Below are 21,040 nucleotides of genomic sequence, written 5' to 3'. Positions count from 1 at the left end.
TGAGGGAGAGCAAACTGTTTTTAAGAAGATTGCTACAGGGCGCCTGGGTGGCTTAGTCGGTTAAGCATCTACCTTCAGCTCAGGCCATGATCCCAGGGTCCTAAGATCGAGTCCCACCTTGGGCTTCCTGCTCCGAGGGGAGTCTGCTTCTCCCTCTGACCCTCCTCCCACTCATTCTCTCAATCTCTCTCTCTCTCTCAAATAAATAAGTAAAATCTTTAAAAAAAAGTGTTATAAATAACTTTTTGACTAAAAATAGTAGCTAATATTTATAATAGAACACTTCTTTTTTTCCTTCTATACATTAACTCACCCTCACTGCAAACTCTGAGGTCAGTATCATAATCATGTCCATTTTACAAATGAGGAAATTGAGGACTAGAAAGTTTAGTAATTCTCACAAAGCCACACAGGCAGTCAAACTCCTGAACCCAAACCCTTCAATGTATCATTAAGCCTGAGGCAATGTGCATCATGTCCTCAACAAACATGTATTTAACATGAAGGGAAAATAACAGAAAATGTAGATATAGACTAACACAGAGACAAATGTAAAGTAAACATCATGGTTATTCTTGGGCTAACCAAGTATTGTGTGTGTGTGTGTGTATGTGTGTGTGTGTTGTGTGTGTGTGTGTGACCAGCTACAAATGGTGGCTTCCTAGAGGCAGGTGTGTTCATAAGACACAGAGTCATGAATCCTGCCCTCAGAAAAACCCAAAAACCGTGACCAAAGAATCACACAAAAGCATGAAAAATAGCCAGAGGCCAATTAGATATCATCTGTAAGGGGTGCATATGTCTCTACCAGACAGGAAGAACATGAGCAGAATGAGGGATTCCGTGAGCTTCAAAGTTCTTTAGAGAAAATGTTAACATTCACTTTTTTTGAACTTTTTACTTGGGTATTTTAAACATATTTAAACAGAGAGAGACTACTATATAACCCTCACATATCTAGCACCTAACTTCAACAATTACTAACATTCTGTCCATTTAATTTCATCTAGTTCCCTCATATTTTTATATATTCCCTGTTGGGGCATCTTCAAGCAAATTTCATTTCACCTGTCAAGACATCAACATGTATCCCTAACTAAAGGAGTTTTGTTTCATTTTGTTTTTTTTTAAAGAATACTTTTAATGGCCTCTTTAATGTTTGGTCCCATTTACAAGTTTAATGAAACACTTTAAACTACATTTAGTAACTTCAACAATTTCTTTTTAAGAGCCGCAGTTGCTGGATAACATACAAATCTTCCCATGCATTTCATTCACTATTATCCAACAGATCTAATGAATTAAACCTATAAGCAAGGTGAATCTTAAGTGCTGTTAAGTGCTCCAATATTTACATATGCAAGTTTAGTAATATTTCAACCTAAGAGGCCAACCCACACTTGCAGTGTGTGGGGTGTTTGGGATTGTCATAAATGGTTTGGGGCGTTCCCACCAGGTGTCATAAATGGTTTGGGGGCTTCCCGCCAGTCCTCCAGTGGTGGAGATTCTAAAGCCTCACACTGAGATGATCCAGTACAAGAGAGTTTTGTGAGAGTTTTGTTACTCAAATGCCAGTAGTCCTTTCCAACGAGGAACACAGGTCAGGGACCAGTCACTATATCACCGCTTTTGATTCCTGAGTTTTAAGCTTTCTATTAAAGATTTTTTTAAATATGGAAACATGGACATAGAAAGAAAAAGACCATGTGTAATTAGCTAGAGCTTTAACATATGTGTATATTGACATGCCTCTGGGTGCAAAGTCACTGGAAATGAAAAACAACAAAGGAGCGAGGGAGGAACGAGAGAGGGAGACAGGGAGGCAGGACTGGGATTACGGGATTATGGGATTACAAGCCTCCTTAGCTGCAGGTGACCAGTTGGTCAGTTACTGGCAATACCCAGCCTGTGGGTCTGCTGAGCTGTAATTCAGGACCTCACGCTTGTCCACACACCTGGCCAGGCATTGCTGTTGGCCTCCAGGCAGGTGCTAGGTGGAAGGTCCAGGAGCACCATCACTGACTGCATTGATCCTATTAGCCAACTGAAGCCAGATCTGGGACAGGACAGACAGAAGACAAGGAACAACGTGTGTCCTAGAATCGGTTTTAAGGGACCTTTAAACACCACTGCGTCATTTCTTAGGCCCTGAGAGAGCAGAGACTTACCTACAGTTGTCAGACAAATCCTTGATATCAATCTATATATAATACTCTGAACTGCATATCCCAGGCATACACAAATCACCCTTCCTGGGTCTTTCTTCGATATCATAACTGAGGTGTCAAAACTAAATGAGTGAATGGTAGGAACTTAAATTCTATAAGACCGTTAGGGTTTTGCCTGGGTTCTCCCCTCTATCCTGTGGGAAGTTGGTCTCTTCTCTGAGGACAAAAGTAACCACACTGACCCTGGACATTTCCTTATCCTACCAAAGCAACGCCAGACATACAGAGGACCCTGTGGAAAATGTTCGAGTAAAGCGATGATTATGTCAACACAGTGGATAAGAAAGGTGATACGTGGTCATTCTGTGCCTGTTACAGGAGAATCTGCTCTCACACACACAGACTCACAAATGTACATTTCAGGACTTAAAGATCAAGGTCCTAAGTTCCCAAGGGGAATGTTGGCAAGGCACGAAGGAAAGCCCATGTAAAAGCCCATGTAAAGTATGTGGGAAGGGCGTGAATGCCAGATCGACTTCCCTAAAAATCCACAACAGGTTCCCAAAGGGGACAAAGACTATACCTAACTACCAAGGCAAGAATCAGTAACTGTCTCCATTTCTTTCCAGGGAACTAGCGATATGGCCCCTTCTCAGCCAAACCCTAAGCATTCACGGACCCCCTTCCAAATTAGTGTCACAACCAAGTGACGTTTTCATGTTGGTCTGGTTCCAGGCATCATTTCCTCTCACCAGGACTTAAGCCAGGCTTTTCTCAGCCCACCTCCTCAGCCCTACTCCAGCTTTCCTCCAGTCCATCCTATAATCCAGGGGGGAGTAGCCAGAGAGAGCTTTGCAAGACATAACTCATAGGTGTCTGGGTGGCTCAGTCAGTTAAGTGTCTGCCTTTGGCTCAGCTCATGATCCCAGGGTCCTGGGATCAAGTCCCACATCGGGCTCTTGGCTCAATGGGGAGCCTGCTTCTCCCTCTGCCCCTCCCCACACTTGTGCTCTCTCTTTTTCTCTTTCTCTCTCTGACAAATAAATAAAATCTTTAAAAAAAAAAACATAACTCATATCCTATTGCTCTTATACTTAAAGCCCTCCACCGGCTTTACAAAGGGCTTGGCACAAAACCCAAACACTTGACTCCGTGACTTAAAGGCACCACATGATCTGGCCCTGCCCCCTGCAGTCCCACCCGCCCTTCCCATTGACCACTGCCCTGCAGCCGCCCCGGGGTCCTTCTGTCCCTCACCTCACCAAGCTCCTTCTCACCGTCTTTAATGGTGCTTTCAGGCTGTGGCCTCAGGACCATGCAAAGACGTGAGAGGGATACGGCACACAACAAGAGCAGTTGTGATCCTGCCCTTGAAAGAGAAGTGTGGCATGAACTTGAAACTGTCATGCAACAAGAAGCTCCGGAAGAAAATCAGCAACAAACTTAGGGAGGAGAGGGCGACCACAGGAGATGCCGTGTGGTTTCATCTGTAAAAGTGGGAAGTGAAGGTGGGAGACGTGAAAAATGAATTACATGAAGGACTAGAGGACCTAAGAGAGCGATTAAAGTCATCTCCAGTACCAGGCAGGGAGACCTGAAATCCAACTACACAGGGAAGGAAGTCCACTACAAACTCAAGGGGGATGACAAATAAAATCAAAACGGGGCACCTGCGTGGCTCAGTTGGTTAAGCGTCTGCCTTCAGCTCAGCGCGTGATCTCAGGGTCCTGGGATCGAGCCCCACATCGGACTCTCTGCTCAGCAGGGAGTCTGCTTCTCCCTCTCCCTCTGTCCGTCCTGCCCCCCGCCGCCCCGCTCATGCTTGCTCTCTATCAAGTAAATAAAATCTTTAAAAAATAAATACATAAAATAAATAAAAACAGGTTAAAATGTCTCTTGACCCCAGAGGTTGTGCCACGTGAAATCAACCCCATTTGGAGAGGACGGACTGCTGTTTACTGCCGTTGGAGGCAATAAAAGAGAAGGGTGGCCTCTGTGTGTTCCTCACCAACCTGAAAATTGCCCTGGATGCCCAGGTTTTGGGAGACAGTCAAAAATCTCATTCCCAGAAACAACCTCAGTCCTCTGAATGCGAGCTCTAATTCATTCGGGTCAAGAACTGCAATTAGCCGAGGATAACACAGCTCTCTCCTTCGTGGTCTGAGTCTTTTAACCCAGAAAGAGATAGGGCCACATACATAGATGGTGATGTGATGTCAGAGATCAAGCCCTGGGGTCAGCCCTTCGTGTTTGGTTTGGCTAATCTGCGACTACGGGTGTGCAAAGAACATGCCGTGATTAGGACAACGGGATGCATGAGAGAGTCTATCAGACTTCTGATTCCAATTACAATGTTCAGTTGAATAACTGAATAACCGATTTTTGACTGATGAATTTAATTGAAAGATCAGGCTAAGCCACTATACACTGAGATGTTTCATGGAGCTTGAGAATCACTGTAATTTATTTTTATTTAATTCTTGCAAGGGAACAAACACAAAAGATAATTTCAGATAGTCTTCCCTATGCACAAAAGCCACTCTAGACCATCAGACTTCAGCCCTGGTGTCCCACCATCACCTTGCACCCTCTGATGCTACACCCTTCCATGGCCACCCCTCCCATCACTCGTGTCTCTGCCCAGAAATCTTTACCTGCTCAGACCTCAGGCCTCAAGCCCTTCCTTCTTCTTCATCTAGCACTTACCTCTACTTGACAATACACACATAGACTTGTTACCTCCCCACTTAGAAGGTGAGCCATGCGAGCAGGACTTTGTCCTGGAGTCTCCTGTTATCCCCCCAGAGTTCCTTCAAGCTCCCTCACATTGTGTTTATTACCTGAGATGCTTTCCTTCATTGGTTTCCCTTTGAGAACAAATTCCCTACGAACCGGGACTTTGTCTGTTTTGTTAATCTCTGAATCCTCAACACTTAAACATTTCCTAGCACAAATGAATCAACTTGCTTAAAGCTTTTGCCCTAAAATCAACTATACCTTTCAAGTTAGTGTTAGCCTCTCCTTACGCAATAATACCAGAACAGCATAGGCAAAATGTGCTGGTTACGTTTTTCCCTAATGCACGTCAAAATAAATACATAGCTATTAAAATAAGCGCGTATTCTCGCAAAAATGTGCTATCTAAAACCACCTTGTAGGGTAGCTCTATTTTTAATGTCTTGAGGAACCTCCATACTGTTTTCCAGAGTGGCTGAACCAGCTTGCATTCCCACCAACAGTGTAGGAGGGTTCCCCTTTCTCCGCATCCCCGCCAACATCTGTCCTCTTTCCTGACTTGTTAATTTTTGCCATTCTGACTGGTGTGAGGTGGTATCTCATTGTGCTTTTGATTTGTATTCCCTGATGGCTAGTGATGTTGAACATTTTTTCATGTGTCTGTTAGCCATAGTTGTATGTCTTCTTTGGAGAAGTGTCTGTCTGTATCTTCTGCCCATTTCTTGATTGGATTATTTGTCTTTTGGGTGTTGGGTTTGAGAAGGTATTAAGGAGAGCACATCTTGTGATGAGCACTGGGTGTTATACGCAACTAATGAATCATTGAACACTACATCAAAAACTAATGATGTACTATATGTTGGCTAACTGAACATAATAAAAAAATCTTAATAAATAAATAAATAAAATAAATAAATAAATAAATAAATAAAATCACCTTGTGTTCTGCAATGGGTACTTCCAGTTTGGGAGACACCACAATGGAGCAATTGCTCTGCTAAAGCACACCCGGCCCCCCACCCCCCCACCTCCCCAGCCAGACTGGGATGGATGGAAAGTTACAGCGATCCTCTTCTGAACTTCAGTCTTGCTTCTCCAAGAAGTGTTCGGCATCTCCAACAGGTGCCCATGACACGGTAAATCAAGAGACCTAAAGCAGGTTTCTTTCCCCTGCAGCAGCCCCCAGCAGGATTTAATTCCCCACATCGGTGGTTCTCCACCGGATGAGCCTCCCCCCAGGGAACATTTAGTGATGTCTGGAGACCTTGTCTATTATCACACCACTGGGGCTGCTGACATCTAGCGGGTAGGAGTTAGGGATGCTGCTGAGCATCCTACAATGCACAGGACGGTCCCCTACAACAAAGTAGGATCCAGCCCCAATTGTTCCTCATGCCAGAGGTGAGAAACTCTGGTTTAGGTCAATGAGACCTTGATCCTTCAAACCGAAAACACTTGTTTTCCTCCCAACACCTCTCATCTTCCCTTAAACAGAAACCAATCCTTTCAAAGCAGGGAAACAGAACCTTCAGGACATTTTTAAAAATCAGAATCCTTGGGAATATTTATAACCTCTAACGTGTTAAAGACCATTTTGAAATAAATTACTTGAGTCTAAAAGCTTTGTTACTGAGGAATTAATAATTGTGACATGCAATGAATAAATAAAATAATAATTGGTTCATAAATAGGTGACTATCGGAAATACTGATCTCTCTTTTAGGAGGGTTTTACTGTTCCTTTGGAGAACATTCCACTTCGACAAAGAAGATGGAAGAAAGTTATGCCTTGGGATACGTAATAAGGATGCCTTTCCAGGACAGATGGGATGATTGGCAAAGCTCTAAACTCTAAATGAAGGCTTAGTATTTTTAAGGCACCTGACCATGAGAAACGATGTCGGGTGAAACAAATCACACATATGGAGTGAAGGCTGGCCGATGGTAAAGATGACCAGGCACCTTTAAGGAAACGCACTGAACCCAATAATCCATTCAGTGGATGCATTCCCAGATTACATTTGGTCTAATGTAGAGTTGGAGCATTTAATTTTATACTATTTTGTATTTAAGTAGAAAATATAATTTAAAATGTATCAGTGTACAGAGAGAAAGATGGCTAAGTTTTCCCTTGAATATCCAGATGGTTTGAAGAAAACCACATCTTGGTAGTGTCTTTTGATTGCCAGCAACATAACACAAACCTTGCACCCCCGGCACCCCCAAATCGTGGTCTATGCTGGCTGTAATCTTGAAATGAAGGAAAGCCTTCTACAGTTCAATGATAAATCACAAGGAAGCATCGTTAGCTAAATGAATCAGGCTATTAAAAAAACAAGGAAATCGATCAGGTGTTTCTCTAAACATCCTCCTTCCCTGCACAACTGTTTTTGTGCATGATGTTTACCTCATGATTCCTCTACTGAAATAAAAATATTCTTCTGTGTGGTTCTGACTCTGTGAGGTAGAATCTAATTGTTTCTTTGGAGAGCTGTCCTGAAAGCTTCCAAGGTGGGAATCATGGTGGGAGCTATTTTTAACATCCCTGGTCTTTTAATAGCCCGGCTGTGCAGTGAGGCGAAGCTGCTGGATTTGTACTGAAAGCCTGATGCTACCTCGAGAACCCACCAGCCTCAGCTCCTGCCCTTCTGAAAACTCAGACTGCTGCGTGTATCCTTCCATACCCCCTCCCAAGGGTCTCTGATTCCGTAGGTCTGGGATGCTGCTGGTGAGTTGATATTTGTAGCAAGTTCCCAAGTGGCGATGCTGCTGCTGCTGGTCTGGGGACCACACTTGGAGCACTGCTGGTCTAAACTGCCTGTTAAAAACCCAGAGATCCAATAATATTGGCGTGTTGCTTGGCAGTGTTAAAAATCCGTAAATTATCCATTCATTCAAAAATATTGAGCCATCTGCGGTGTACCGGGCATGGTGCAAGACTATGAGATTGATAGAAATGGCTCTTGCTTCTAGCCGTGGGTCTCATTGGGTCATGACAACCATCCTGGAAGCCAGGTATCGGAGCAGTGGGGCTGAGGCCTCAGCCAGAGGCAGAGATGGAGTGCCTAATATTAGCACACTGAAGCAAGAAATAAATAGCAGGAATCTGTGAGCCATCTAGACATTCAATCTCAGAGGCATCCAATTTCAAAGTCAGAAGGCAGGAATTATTTAACAGGAAAAAAGGAAGATCTGCTGGCCAGGGAAAAACAAACACATCCGAACAAATGCAAGCACGATTTAAAAACCAAAGGCAAAGAAAGGAAGACATAGGCGGCCCATCTGTGAAAGGCAATCAATAAAATATAATCAAAACCGGAATATGCAATAGGAAAACATGGGAGGAAGCTGACGTCCAGCAAAATTAGGAAAATTTATCTCAAGGTGAGAAAGAAAGTAACCACATTTAATAAGCACACGGGCAAGAGGCACAGTGGAAAAGACAGTGGCTTGCAGAGTCAAAGGTCTGGGATGGCCATGCAAAGACTGGCCGAGTAGCGCATCAAAGGACTAACTTTGACCTTCACGTCCCCCCTGGGTGAAATACGGAGAATGACAATACCCGGCTTCCAGGATGGTTGTCATGACCCAATGAGACCCACGGCTAGAAGCAAGAGCCATTTCTATCAATCTCACAGTCTTGCACCATGCCCGGTACACCGCAGATGGCTCAATATTTTTGAATGAATGGATAGTTTACGGATTTTTAACACTGCCAAGCAACACGCCAATATTATTGGATCTCTGGGTTTTTAACAGGCAGTTTAGACCAGCAGTGCTCCAAGTGTGGTCCCCAGACCAGCAGCAGCAGCATCGCCACTTGGGAACTTGCTACAAATATCAACTCACCAGCAGCATCCCAGACCTACGGAATCAGAGACCCTTGGGAGGGGGTGTTCACAGCAGCGCTATTCACAACGGCTAAAAGGTGGAAACAGCCCAAGTGCGCATCAGTGGATGAACAGACAAACCAGATGTGGCGTCTCCATACAAGGGGATAATATTCAGGCATAAAAAGGCACAAAGCCCTGATACGCGCTACAACATGGATGAACCTTGAAAACGTGACGCTGAGTGAAAAAAGCCAGACACAAAAGGCCACATGTCAAACAATCAACTTACATGAAATGTCCGGAAGAGGCAAATCTAGAGAGACAGGAAGTAGACCAGCGGTGGCCTTGGGCTGGGGGCAGGGGGTAGCAGGGTCAGAAGACGATAGGCAGAGGATGGAGGGCTACTTTTTGGGGAGATGGCAATGTTCTAAAATGGACTCTGGTGATGGCCACACGACTCCGTAAATATTCTGAAAACCAGTGAATCATACGCTTCGATGGTATGTGGGTTGTATCTCAACAAAGTTGTTATTAATAAAAAAAAAAAATCTCCAGAGCCATCCACATCTCCCACCTCCACTCACACCGCACACTCATCGCCCCCCCAGACAAGTGTTCCCAGCGATACCTTCGATACATCCCAGATCCAAACTTCCACCACTGCCCGCACCACAGTGCTCAAGCTGTGGTTCTCTTTTGCCTGGAGGCTAATTTCCCCCGTTTTCCCTCCCTGTGTTTCTTCTTCACCAGGGTCCAGAGTGATCTTTTCAAGAGAGAAGTCAGATGGCCTGCCCCACTTCACACCCTTGAACATCTTCCTGTCATCTTTGGATAAAATCCCTGTCCTTCCTCCATGGTCTGGTCCAGCTTCCTTCCCAGCACCAAGGCTCATCCACTGGCTCTTAGGTGCTGTGCCTGTATTCCTATCTCAGGACTTTTGCACGTGCCATTCCCTCTGCCTAGATGCTGTTCTCCACAATAGTCACATCGCTCCCAATGTGTATCATTTTATTCAGGTCTCTACACAAGTACTTTCCCGTCAGAGAAGCCCCACCTGATCACCTTACCTGAAATCATGCTCCCATTTCTCTTGATCTCTTCACCTGTTTTATTTCTTTATTGTACTTATCACTGCCTGACCCTTTTCCTTGACTACATACACACACCAAGGAACACACATGTGCACACTGTCGAATCATCACCCTCACTAAAATGTGGCCTCCATGAACACAGGGACAGGACTTAGCTGTTTCACAGATGTATTCCCAGCACCTGGAAAATGCCTGGCACATAGTCGATATTCGACAAGTAATTTTTGAATGAATGAGTGATCCTCATACAACCCCTTATTTTAAAGATGAGGACACCCGAGAGCTGACAGGTGGGTCACATGACTAGTAAGCAGAAGGGGCTGGAATGAAATCCTGAGCAGCAAGTTATAGTTTAGTTTGTCCCCTGGTCCTGGGTGGTACCACCTCTGGTCCCATGAGCAGGTGAACGGCAGCATGGGCAATGTGTTCACAGCCCATCAGAGAGGGCCACACCTCCGGTTCTGTTCATAACAAATGTAAAATTCACAAACCATGGATATGTTGCAGTAGATATGTACTCTGACCCAAAGATGGTGTGACACAGAGAGAAGAGGTCTGAAATCCTGTGTCTCCCATGAGCTTGTAGACTTTGGTCAAGTCCTTCAGCCTCCCAGGGTCACCCTTGCTTCCTGTGCCCCATGTCCAGAGACGAGCCCTGAGGTGCTTTCCACTCTGAACCTCTGAACTAAGCCACTTGCCAAAAAAAAAGCATTCATCTGCTCGCACATTGACTTCCTGAGGTGAGTGAGGCTGGGTGTGAGCACCTACAGCCTATCCTACTCAGGACATGTCTCCAGGAGGAGGTGACTCCAGAAGATCCTCTTCTAACTCACTGCTCAGAGGTATCTGGACACCTACTTGAGCAACACTCAGTGTTTAAGGGTAGAGCTGGGACAGGAACACACACTATGTTCTCTGTGCCTCAGAAATTAAGAGGTTTTTTGTTTGTTTGTTTGTTTGTTTGTTTTAAGGGGCTGAAATCACCAATAAGCTGGAACGATGAAGCACTCTGAAGTTGAAAAATGCTTTGCTCAATGTTAATAATATTTTGGCAGTGACAGTTTTGAAGATCTATCACAGCTATTCTTTTCAGAAAAAGTAATAGCTCCTTTGAGGAAAAATTATATTCTCAACATGAGAAGGCTTTGATAAAATAAATCCTGATTAAAGAAGCTACATTTCAATGTAATCACGTATTCTGTGTCTATGAATACGCGAGGCATGGGGCTTGGCACTGACAGGGGACGGAGAAATAAAGCGTAATAGAATGTAATGGTGGTAAACACTGAATAAACAGTAGCTATTTGTGTGTGTGTGTGTGTGTGTGTGTGTGTGTGTACACACGTGCGTGTGCAGTGAGCAGCTTATTGAGAGGTGGAGCTAGAAGCTAGAAGGGGGAGGGGCTTGTCCTACTGGGAATGAGAAGTGAGAAGAACTGAGAACTGTAGAACCCTGCCTGCTTAAGAGAACAGCAGGATTCCGAAGTCAGAAAGCAGACGAGCAAAGAGTGAGGGCACCAGGGTAACCTTTCCTAAATCTCTTCTAGCTCGGATTAGGATCTGTTCTAGAGCATGAGGACGAATGGAGGCCATGAGGAAGGGAAGCGCGCAGACCCAGCTTGCGAAAGGCAAGGAGGGAAAGCTGCTGGGAGTTGGGAAGACCCTGACAGAGGCAGGACTGGCAATCGCCAGACTGTCCCTGAATCTAAGTAGAATTATCAAAATTCATATTCTTGTGATGCAACTCTCTGGCCCGGATGCCAATTGAGAGTCAAAGTATTTTTTATTGTTATTGCTATTATTAGAAGTCCCATGGAGTATCCTACATACATATATGTGCCGCCTAGCCAGGATGTGCTATTGACATGGAAGATGTTAAGCCCTCTTAGATGATAAAGGTGAAATCTTTTTCCCCACTAAGAAGCAAAAATAGTTACTTACGCTTCTGAAAATTTCAAATCAATAGTTAAATCATGACAGTGCAGAAATGCCTGAGAGTCAGCACAGTTAAAAGTGTATTAGGCATCCAGTCATTCCTAATTCTGTCAGTAGCTTTTTAGGAGGGACACAGTATAAAGTTTCACATACTCCACATTTACACATATGGGGTACTTTCAAAGAAGAAGAAAAATAAAATTATAGTAAATGATGAAATTAGATCCCTATCTCAAACAACATATACAAAAATAAAATTCATATTAATTAAAGACTGGAAAAAAACACATTTTTAAATGCTGAGTGGAAAATATAGGTTAATATCTTTTAGCTCTTCAGGCAAAGAAATATTTTCTTAAATGGGTATAAAATGTAATTAACTAGAGAAGTAAAGTTTGCAAAACATAATAAGAATGTCCATTCATCCAAAGACCCCTCAAAGTGAAAAGACAATTTACAAACTTGGAGAAAATACTTGCAATTCACACAATGGACAGATGGTTAGTATCAAAAAGAAACAAAGGATTCTTACCAACCAACAAGAACACACACACATACACACACAGGAGCAAGGGATAGAAAGACAGTATTTCATAGAAAAGACACACAAAAAGCTAATGAACACAGGAAGAGGAGCTCAGTGTCATTAGAGAACCGCAAAGTTCAGAAACCACCATGAGACACCTTTTTACACCCATTCGGTTAGGAAAAATTAAAACCTCTGACACTACAAAACCTTGAAGATGATATGAATTCACAAAACCAATTATGCATCACACGTGGGAGTCCTCATTAGCGCAAAACCACTTCAGGAAAGAGTCTGGCGTGACCTCCTATAAGTGATCCATTACATATCCTATGTTCCAGCAATTCCACTCGGAGGTGGATACCTAAAACAGTTTCTAATACATACACAACAGAAGACACATACACAAATGTGCATCAGTCCCTGTCCAGGGGGAGTAGATGAATGGAATTTTATATAGCAGCCCAAAAGAATGAACTCAAACAATATGGATGCATCTCATGAAAAAAGGAAGCACCAGAGAATTACATGCATGACACCATAACAGCATTTACACATGTTGCTGTTTTTATAAATTGAAAATAATTAGAGCAAAACTAAATGCTTCTACAAAAACATGTAAATATTAAAACTTTATAAAAAGGAAAACAAAGGACTGGATCAACTCAAGGTTCAGAGTGATTGTCACCCATAGATGACAATCACTAGTTATAGGGTTGAACTTCTGGTTTTGATGTTGGTTTCACCAGTGATTATTACATTATTAAAATAGCTAAGTAAATATATAAAAGCAGGATATGGACAAAATGAGAGAGCGTCACCAACCACGCATTATGATCATTCCAATTCTGTGCACACAAGTTCCTTCAATAAAATGGAGAAATGCCCTTTGACAACACACTTGGGTAAAATATCAAACTGAAGTCATTTTAGTCCAAACAATGAGAAGCTCCACCCACTGATCTGACTGAGACTATTTATAGAAGGTTCTTTATTTGTTCTGACATTACTTATAAAAGAGAAATTGAAGACATCTTAAGGACCCATCACTAGAGGAATGGTTTAAAACATGAGGCTAGGGGCGCCTGGATGGCTCAGTTGGTTAAGCATCTGCCTTTGGCTCAGGTCATGATCCCAGGGTCCTGGGATCGAGCCCCACATCAGGCTCCCTGCTCAGCAGGAAGCCTGCTTCTCCCTCTCCTGCTCCCCCTGCTTGTGTTCCCTCTCTCGCTGTCTCTCTCTCTGTTAAACAAATAAAAATCTTTAAATTAAAAATAAATAAATAAAACATGAGGCTATGTTCACCTGCTTTCATTAATTCACCTTATCAACACCTTGAGTAAGCGCCCATGATTTGTCAGACCCTATGGGATACAATGATGAGCTAGACTGATTCAGGCCCTGCTCCCTTGAGGTTAACGCTGGTGGGGAAGACCGGCAGTAATCAGAAGACCACACGTGTAAATGCACACTGAAAACAGATGCAGGCTGTCAAGGGAAGGAGCACACAGTTATGAAAGGGGAAAAGGGAGAGAGACTAGCTTGCAGCATTTAGTGAGGCTTCCGGAAGGAGGACAGGGGGCATTTCACAGAGGTCTGAAACAAAACCCTGGGGGTAGCTACCCAGGCCAAAGGGAAGCAGGAGAAAGAGCCACCCAGGCCCAAAGAAGAGAGGTGGGCCCCGCAGCAGAAGGAGCTCGCTCGGGCTGTCAGGGACATGAAAGGCCAAAGTGGCCAGGCCCAGAGCAAGGTGGACAGTGGAGTGAGATGGGGCTGGAAAGGCGGGCGAGAGACAGATCATGGACCAAAGAGCAACGGAAAGAAGGGATTGAAGGAGGAAGGCAACTACATCAGATCTGCATAGGAAAACAATCACCTGCAACCAGGTAGAGAAGGGAGGTTATGGGGACAAAAGCGGGGGCTCACTTTGGCACGATCACTCTGGTTCAGCAGGCAGCACAGTCAGGAGTACATGGACAAGCAGTGCGAGGTGACCTCAGCAGCGCAGACAAGGGGCAGAGGCAGCTGGCCTAGGGGTGGCGGCCGTGGGGCTGCAGAGGGGGTGCTGGATTTGAGAGGTCTCTAGATGGTAAAATGAAGAACCCTTGGAGGTAGAAGGGGTGTGGACAGAGAGGGAGAGGGAGGCACTTTGGATGACTTGCAGATGTCTGGCTTATAGAAGCAGACGGAACACTGGAAGCTGAGCAGAGTGGGAAGGGGGCATGATGAGCTCGGTTTTGCAAATGGCTGAGCTTAAGGTGGCCTGGGACATCCAAATGTGGATGCCAAGTAAACAGTAGGTGAGTGAGTTTGGAGGGAGTCTGACCTGGAGATACAAGTTTAGGAGACACACTGTGAAACTGTTAAAATGAATGAGGCAAATCCATACATATTGACATGGAAGGCTGTCTATGATCTACTGGTAAATATACATGGAATAAAGCAAGTTATAAAACAGTATGTATAATATAATCACTTTTTTCAAAAGGCATATAGAAAAATACTTAATCATCTGGTGCACAAGAGAAATACATACACTTGCACATAGATACACACACACACACACACACACACACACACACACACACGTCTGGAAAGAATATACCAGATTATTAACCTGCCCCTGTGATTGATGCTTTGGGTTGGGAGAGATGAATGAAGAACTCTCACCTTTTGTCTATAAACTTTTGCACCACTGGATCCTATTTCTTATAATGAGCACTTCATTACTCCAGCTGCTCCTTCACTCCATCCCTCTGGCCTTCCCCAACTCCTACCTCATCCTGAATCCCCACCCAGAGGCAGATGTTGGCAACAGGATGAGAGAAAAGGAAAGGTGATGCCAATTTTGCATGCTACTTGACAGTAAAAAAAAAGGAGGAACTTGGTGTTGACTTTTAAGCTGTATCAAAATAGCTGTATCAGAATGTTCACTGGTCAATGCCATTCCTTCTCCTTGAGTGTTAACAATCGAGTTGGCTAAGCAGTAAGTCAACTAAGATGACTGCAGAGCACAGAAGTTTGGGGACACTGGCTTGCACTCTCCTACTGGTCACCCATTGGGCTCCGAGGATTCAAAAGTCTTATGTAATACCCACCAATCCCCCATACTGATCAAGGAACGTTGAAGACCCCCCTCACCATTGTGGAGAACAGTGTACCAAGAACTTGGCCTAATGAACATACACAAACCAAAGGAAATTAACATAAAAGAAAAGATGAGGTGGCTTTACATAGCAACCTGCATAGATTATCCTGGATTTTTCTTGTTACTGAGCATAATCACCCAGCGAGTCCCAGTCCACACTCGGCACATATTTGCAGAACTGTTTCTGAAATGTCCAGACCTCTATTTGACCAAGCATATCATTACCCCAGAACAAAAATGGTGGACCGCGAAGGCAGAAGCATCCTGATGTCAGAAAGCCAGCCAAGGAACAGGATATCTATCCCCATGCGAATTTCCCTCTTCCATTCCCAGGCCTATGACTCACAGCCTGAGGGAATCAAATGAGATCTTAAAGTTGTCTTGTCTTGCAGCTGAACAATGTATCACCTAGCCACCCTTACTTAATAAGTGTATCTTCTACAGAGAGATATATGATAACTAATCATACCAGGAGGGCAGACACAGGTGAAATTGCTCCCATCTTGCTTCTCATTTGCGTCCACACAACCGGCGTTGTTCTGACAGGGCTTCCGCTGGCAGGCATCAAATTCTTCACAGAAAGTGCCCATGTACGGATCCTCACAGGTACAGGAAAACGTTGCCTAAAACACAAACATACCATCTACATTGCACGAGTCCTCTAAAATGTATGCTTTGGCTGTGAATCTCAAAGTTCCAAAGCACCGCTCCCAATACCGAATGCTTGAATCGGATCATTTATATTGTGATCTGATTAAAATCATAGCTTTTAGCTTTGAGAGAAATGCTGTGTATTTCCTTACACTTTATTTTTTTTTAAGATTTTTTATTTATTTATTTGAGAGAGAGAGAGAGAGATAGCGAGAGCAGGAACACAAGCAGGGAGAGTGGGGAAAGGAGAAGCTGGCTTCCTGCCGAGCAGGGAGCCCGATACGGGGCTCGATCCCAGAACCCTGGGATCATGACCTGAGCCGAAGGCAGACGCTTAACGACTGAGCCACCCAGGTGCCCCTCCTTACACTTTAATTTGAAACATTTATTTTTCTCATTCTTTCTTTATTGATATTTATCCCAGCCATTCTTCCTTTTTACTAAAATAAAAAGTGGAAAAGATAACTATGTTTTATTTTTTTTTTATTTTTTTTTTTTTTTTAGATTTTAGTTATTTATTCATGAGAGACAGAGGAGGAGAGAGAGAGAGAAGCAGAGGGAGAAGCAGGCTCCCAAGGAGCAGGGAGCCCGATGCGGGACTCGATCCCAGGACCCTGGGATCATGACCTGAGCCGAAGGCAGACGCTTAACCATCTGAGCCACTCAGGCGCCCAAGATAACTATGTTTTAAACAAAAATGAAGTTTTGCTGGCCTGACATGGAAATGACCATTTTGCTAGAGCAGATATATTGTGCTCCAGCCATTAAATGAGATGTCACACCAACTACGATCCTGCAGCAGAGAGAGCACTCGTCCAATGTCCTGCTCTGACCACCTTCCAGAACATCAAGAGAATTTACTGAACCCCCCTGTAAATTAGCCTCAATGTCAATGTACAGCTATATATATGAACTGAGTGCAAGGGAAAATAAAAAAAAGTGTAATTCTAGTAAGCATCCTGTTTGGCTCATGGTATTCCTGTAATCTTAGTGAAAGACCATAACTCAGTCCCAGAGCACTGCATTTGGTTGGAAGCTTCTTCATTCCTGAAATAGTTGTAAAATCCAAATAAAACTGAGCCTTCCTGCTCTCTTCACTCCTTAATGCCTGAGGGTGGTGACCATCTAAAAACAAAAAACAGGGCGCCTGGGTGGCTCAGTTGGTTAAGCAACTACCTTCGGCTCAGGTCATGATCCCGGAGTCCGGGGATCGAGTCCCGCATCAGGCTCCCTGCTCAGCGGGGAGTCTGCTTCTCCCTCTGACCCTCCCCCCTCTCATGCTCTCTCTATCTCATTCTCTCTCTCAAATAAATAAAATCTTTATAAATAAATAAATAGATAGATAGATAAATAAATAAATAAAACCGCTAATCTGGTCCCAAACCCTGTGTGAAGCAATGTAGGTTGTTACTGCAGATCTTCGTGAAGAGGGGCATGGAGGAAGCAAAGGAGAATGGCATAAACAAAACTTAATACTTAAAACGCTTGATTATCTTGGGTTTTCCAGATAAAACAAAATCCCCCCAAACTGCATATCAATTGCAAATAATTGATATGTCGATAACATCCCTCCCCCCCACTTCTCCAGCCCTCATGGTTGCTTTGCTGCCTCTTCTAGAGTAAGCTTGATTTCAAAGGGAGATCTGTAGAATTTATCACTAAGGAGAAAGCTGGAATGAGGACTGAATTTTATCAAATGCCATTTTAGCTTCTTGAAAAACAATAATCTATTTCTTTTTGTCTTTGACGTAGCAATATGTGAATGTTTAGAAGCCCTAGTCCTCACTCAACCTTGCATTCTTGGAAGGAACACCCACAGAGGCATTACGCAAAACTGTATTATGGACATATTCTATTTGTAGCTCTACTTCTAGTGCTTTCCATCTAACTTGCCCCATCCCCACCAGACCCCTTTCTAAGAAAACCTGTCCCTTGCACAATGAGATCATAGTTTGTATTCTAACAGGGTGCCCCAAAAGTGACTAAACCAGGAGTGGATGGACCCGTGACCTCAGCATCCAAGCAAGAGACCCGTCAAATGTGACATTTAGCTCGACCAAACTGCCAGATTTTGTGTAGGTATGTTTTTGTTAAGGGAACAGGAGAAATCCTTGTAATCTGCATAATCAATTCTTAAGTTTAAGAACACATTCTTAGAAACCAGAACAAGTGGAATAAAAGCAATGGTTTTTCTTCTTAAGTTAGAGTTAAATTTTCTGCCTTCTCTTTCCATCCTTTCTCGCACGTCTTTTTGGCAAATGGAAATTCGCTCGGCCTGCTAGCAATTCTTGATTCCCTATCTGCTTTTCCAGGATACCGTGAGGTGGTTTTTTTCCTTTTGTGTGTGTTTGCAAGACTTTGTAGTTCAAAGCTGGGAGAAGCTGCATCAAGACTGTTAGAAAGGCAGCCTTTTAAATAGGAAACTCTTCCTCTAGAGCCATCTTTTAAGGAAAATCTCGTCCTGCCCAAATGTGCAACAGAGTACACCTTTGATATTTGCAGGGACCTGTCTGGAGCCCTTTGTGCATCTGCAGATCTGTGACTGCCTTTGAAATGTAAACACTGTGTGGGCAAAATGGGCCTCAGCATCATAATAAATTACTATGTGTCATTATTTTTGGCAGTTGTCCTCTGAAATTTACTTGGTTTGCATCCAGCAGTTCCATATTGCAGATCAATTTCTTTGGCTATTTGGGGGATGCATTTTGCATATAATTCATCTGTTATGTTCCATGGAAAATATGTTGCTTGTGGAAATAAATTATCAAAAACACCAAATCAAGTATCTTCAAGTTAGCTTTTATTAAATCTAAAGCTAAAACGGAAGCCACACATTTTGTTTTGCTTTGTTTTAAGCCAGAACGTTGAAAGAAACTTGAAGAAACTGTTGAAACAATTGTTTTTGACCAAGCAAAACATGGAATTGATTCTTAAACTTTGATTGGTTGATAAGGAAGATTAACATGTTTACATACCCATGACCATAAAATCTACTTAAGTTTTTATGTATTCTGTATCATATGGTCCATAAAGTTAGATTTCTTCCTGTCTATTTTCTAAGAACAATGAGCTTTCCTACAATATTAAGAGGTTTGTTTTAATATTAAGTTTCAAGACTTGATTTGTAAGAAGCCATGAATATTTACTAGGAAACTATGTTGTTAGCATCTTTGTTGTGGAAAACTGTGATCACTGAAAGTTGTGAACGTTATACCAACCTTAAGAAGTTTAACTCACTATGACAGCACTAATCTAGGTCCAATTGTCTTAACCAGCATAAAAGCCAAAATGGACTTACTTAAAATTAGTAGCTTAGCAGGGCAAGGTGACTGGGTGGCTCAGTTGGTTGAGTGTCTGACTCTTGGTTTTGGCTTAGGTCATGATCGCAGGGTCTAGAGATCGAGCCCCACATCAGGCTCCCGGCTCAGCACACAGTTGGCTCTGCCCCTCACCCCCCCCACCCCCATGCTTGCGCGCTTTCTCTCTCTCTCTCTTTAAAATAAATAAATAAATCTTAAATGAAGGGGGGGAAATTGGAGGGGGAGACGAACCGTGAGAGACTATGGACGCCGAAAAACAAACTGAGGGTTCTAGAGGTGAGGGGGTGGGGGGGTGGGTTAGCCTGGTGATGGGTATTAAAGAGGGCACGTTCTGTGTGGAGCACTGGGTGTTATGCACAAACAATGAATCATGGAACACTGCATCAAAAACTAATGATGTAATGTATGGTGATTAACATAATAAAAATAAATAAATAAATCTTAAAAGTAAATTCCTTGCTATTTCCTTGCAAACCTATTTCCTTGCAAAATTATTGTATATTTACATGTAAAAGTATTTTTTTTAGGAAAATGAAAAGTGACCCTCAGAGATTAATCTTAAAACCCAATGCTGAATCTCAATTTTCCCCAAAAGCTTGATGTCCAATATTCCATTTGTACATTAATGGAACTTTCTCGGTGGTAGGAAGCTCACTTTGAAAAGCTGCAGGTTTAAAACGTTTCAGTCACACCTGCATTCATGTGACAGCCATATGACAAATATTGACTGAGCACCTACTATGTGCCAGGCACTGTTCTAGGACCTGGAAACACAAGAATGAACAAGGCTGGCTCTCAGAAATGATAAGCTAGTGCTGGCTGATGATAAATAAAATGAACAGGCAAATAATGTAGTAAATGAGGTGATAAATGCCATGGGGAAAAATAAAGTTGGGAAGGGGAAGAGAGGGACCCTATAAGAAACAAGCCCATTAAACCTCCTATTGTGTTTACCGTTAGGATGCTGGTGAGAACATTCTATGCCACACGTTATTTTGTGCCTCTTTTATAAAGTCCTCCCCAAGAAAGTCACTCATTTAAAAATGTGTCAGTAAAAGTTTTGTTAGTCATGAGAGCTGATGTTTTGTCCTCATGAACAACGCAGATCATGGGACTGCCCTTTTTTTTTCCTCCTTCTTGCTTTGGTTGCGGCATGCTCAGAGTCTACAGGAAGTTCACCCTTAACACCTTTAATTTATATCTTCTCTGACTGTGACTTATGTTTTCGTACTTTTTAATATTTCAGTACTTTGTGAAATATGGAGTCAAATGTGTGATAAGTATGTCCAAATTCCCCAGCATGGCACACAGGGCCCTTGACAATCTGGCCCACCTCACTTTTTCTGTTTCATTCTCTGCACCTGTCACTTCTCAGTAAAGCCTAATCATCACGAACAAATCATCCCACAGAGACGCGTTTTCTGAGGAGCTTTATTTCTCTCTTTCAGGGTCAGAATTCCTCCATTCTATCTTACTCTCTCCCTTAAACAAAGTATACAGAAAATACATTTATCCCTTGTTGGTGTCCCTGTGACATCAGTACGAACATAAAAGCCCCAGCTGACTGGACACTGAATCTCATTGTTTATAGAGCTTGCTGACATTGAATTATTTCATTAATCTTCACCACATCT

The 21,040-nt window shown here is 43.1% G+C and overlaps 1 protein-coding gene across 1 annotated transcript in view; it reads right to left on the bottom strand.

Moving 5' to 3' along the window:
* DNER (delta/notch like EGF repeat containing) overlaps window positions 1-21,040 on the bottom strand; it is a 295,345-nt gene that overhangs the window by 88,356 nt on the left and 185,949 nt on the right. Inside the window, exon 6 of the mRNA XM_028105280.1 lies at window positions 15,905-16,058. Coding sequence (XP_027961081.1) covers window positions 15,905-16,058 — 154 coding nt within the window. The remainder of the gene's footprint in view (window positions 1-15,904; window positions 16,059-21,040) is intronic.

Source organism: Eumetopias jubatus, unplaced genomic scaffold (genome assembly GCF_037043125.1).
Source record: "Eumetopias jubatus isolate StellerSeaLion01/CBP00866 unplaced genomic scaffold, mEumJub1_p1.0 scaffold_3, whole genome shotgun sequence".
Taxonomy (NCBI): domain Eukaryota; kingdom Metazoa; phylum Chordata; class Mammalia; order Carnivora; family Otariidae; genus Eumetopias; species Eumetopias jubatus.
This window is presented reverse-complemented; position numbering and strand designations above follow the sequence as displayed.